The sequence below is a fragment of the Nematolebias whitei genome, chromosome 5 (genome assembly GCF_014905685.2).
Source record: "Nematolebias whitei isolate Nwh7 chromosome 5, NemWhi1, whole genome shotgun sequence".
Classification (NCBI taxonomy): domain Eukaryota; kingdom Metazoa; phylum Chordata; class Actinopteri; order Cyprinodontiformes; family Rivulidae; genus Nematolebias; species Nematolebias whitei.
The window spans coordinates 21042834-21045456 of NC_056502.1; the positions used below are offsets into that span (position 1 = coordinate 21042834).

At 36.1% G+C, this 2623-nt stretch overlaps 1 protein-coding gene across 1 annotated transcript in view; it reads right to left on the bottom strand.

The window, feature by feature from the left end:
* osbpl3b (oxysterol binding protein-like 3b) overlaps window positions 1-2623 on the bottom strand; it is a 42159-nt gene that overhangs the window by 10887 nt on the left and 28649 nt on the right. Inside the window, exons 15-17 of the mRNA XM_037677003.1 lie at window positions 852-989; window positions 596-659; window positions 414-492 (exon numbers count right to left, since the gene is read on the bottom strand). Of these exons, the coding sequence (XP_037532931.1) occupies window positions 414-492; window positions 596-659; window positions 852-989 (281 nt within the window). The remainder of the gene's footprint in view (window positions 1-413; window positions 493-595; window positions 660-851; window positions 990-2623) is intronic.

Below are 2623 nucleotides of genomic sequence, written 5' to 3' on the forward strand. Positions count from 1 at the left end.
GATACTGCAACCATCGATATCTATACTTTTTCCTTTCTCTATATATATCTTACATGTTTACTTATGTGACAAAACTATATCTAGTCAGATCAGTGATGGCAGATGATTGTTGATGGAAATGCTCCTAATCTTCCAGAGTTTTTAATATCTATACTCTTTGTTGAAGCAGTTGAACTATGTCCAATAATAAGATATACATTTTGTTTCAATTCCTGTTTTAAAAGAAATACACATCTAAAATGATGCTAAATGAAAGTTGTAGAACTGTTGGCAAGTCCATGTTAAAACAGAACAAATGTTAACAAAGTCAGAACTACTCTGAGACATACTGCATCATTTTTCCCCTACAGAAGTCTGTGTAAGACAGAAATGGAATATCCATCGCTGACAATGATAAAACTACAGAAACTTACCTTGGCAGAGTTACATGAGTGCTGCCTATAGGTACAATCTCCATTGACTTCCCCCAGAATTTGTTCTTACACCTCACATCTACAAAAAAGACGTATACAAGTTAACAATAGTCCTTAAAGAAAACAACACTTTTTAAAAATCAGAAGTGACTGAATGGATATAAATAGTAAAATTCAAGTACCTTGCCAGAAGACAAAGTTTTTAGACTCTGCATGGCAAGCTGAAATAGGTGGGTGATGGCTGACCTGACATTACAGAAAGTAACATGGTTTAATCACACAGTCCTACACAAAGAATGGTTTGTCCTTTTGAAAGGTGCCTCACAAAAAAATTGCCTTTTTCATTTGGGGAGTACAAGTTACTTCAATCTCATAAGTCAGTGCACATAGTGGGGTTGTTGAACCACTGAAAAAATAACTTCAAGCTATTGTGAATACCTGCTCGGCAACAAAGTGAAAGCCTTTGTCTGGCCGATCACATTCATATGTCTCTCCTAAAACAGGATTGAAAGGCTTCCCTCCCGTTCTGTAGTAGCTGGACGCATAACCAGAAACAACAAACGTGGCAATGTACATCTGAAAAACAGAAAAGAGAGAAATAAGAACAGTTTTTGTTGTATCCAACAAAGGTAAGTCAGGTCCTCTTGACGGTTTCTTTGTGTTGAAATGTTTTGTCTTTCATCCAAAAGACTTCATCAGTCCAAGGAGCCACAACAAACTCAGACCCATAAGTAGCAGGCTCATATAGTGGGCCAAGCAGTTTGATGGTGATAAGATGGTTTCTGGAGTCCAACCTCTCCCCTGTCGACTTCTCTGAGACAGTCATGGCCAAAGTGGTTCAAAACATCAAAGTTCATGCTCATTAATCCAGGTAAAACATCCAACAAATTGTTTATGTTGTTTTATTATAGGTCAACAGCATCATTAAACATTTATGTCTTGTCTGTTAAGTATCTGAATAGGTTAGTTCAAATCTCATTTTGAGTCCTTGTTGGACTGGTATATTCTTTTTACTACGATAGTCAGAGTGATTGAATAAAAACTCATTTAATATTTGCACTGAGCCAAAAGGGCACTGTTTGCTCCACTTCATTATGGGAGCCCATGGCTCCCACTCCTTTAGCAATGTGTGTTCAACATGCTCTCATTTGATAACTGAAGACAGATTCTCTTTTTGTATTTTTCAGTCTTTCTCCCTGTTCCTTTTGTTGGATTTACCTGTTGTTTTACAGCCAGCTGTTCTACATGCAACACCCTTAAAATAAATAAAGATGTTTGCTTTTGAGACTGTGAAGGCTTTTCACATTTTCTTTTCTTTTAAGTTTCACTTACATTAGTAAAAAGTGATGTCACAGACTTCATTCCTACAATGCTCATTAATATATTAGATTACTTAGGAAAACTACATAAATCCTAAAGTGATGACGTGAAAAATCATGTGTTCCTGTTGGATATTGTTCAAAGATCACACAGGAAACATGAGCAGAACATGTGTTTCATATGTTAATTTAACATGTATTACAGTTTTTATGATTTATCAGGCAAGCTAACTATATCTCTGTGTTTAAATAGTTACTGGATAAAAAGCAACAGCAGTTGCAAAAACAAAAAATAGTTTTTTTCTTTCTCAATGTGAAGTTGACTTGAAATGTCTACAGTCTAAAACAGTTTTTCCTTTTAAAATTAACTGTAATAACACTGACATTGCAGTATTGATTACGTTTAGGAAGTATTTTCACTTTTTTGTTGGTTCTACAATTTTTATTATCCCCAAGGGGCAATTTGTTTCACAGTCAGTAGCACATAAAACACCAAGTCAAGATATTGAGAGATTAAAATAATAGTACAGAAATCACCATTGTTCGTTGAGAAGCCTGATCGTTACAGGAATAAATGAGTTGTTCAGGTTGTTTGTCCTGCAGCTGGGCTGCAGATATGTGTCCAGATGAAGCAACCTGAACTCAACATGGAGAGGATGATCAGGATCTGCCAGAATCAACCTGGCCTTGTTCACTGACCTCGCCTTGTGTAGGTCAGTGAGGTTCTGTGGATGGTGTTGGTGGTAGCTGAATGAGAAAATCCAATAAATATGAAGCTACAGCTAAGCTAACAGACACTTAGCTTAGTTAACCGAAATGACAAACCAAAAAGATAAACAACATATTTCCTAAATTTATAAAATGTTTTGTGTGTGTGTGTGTGTGTGTGTG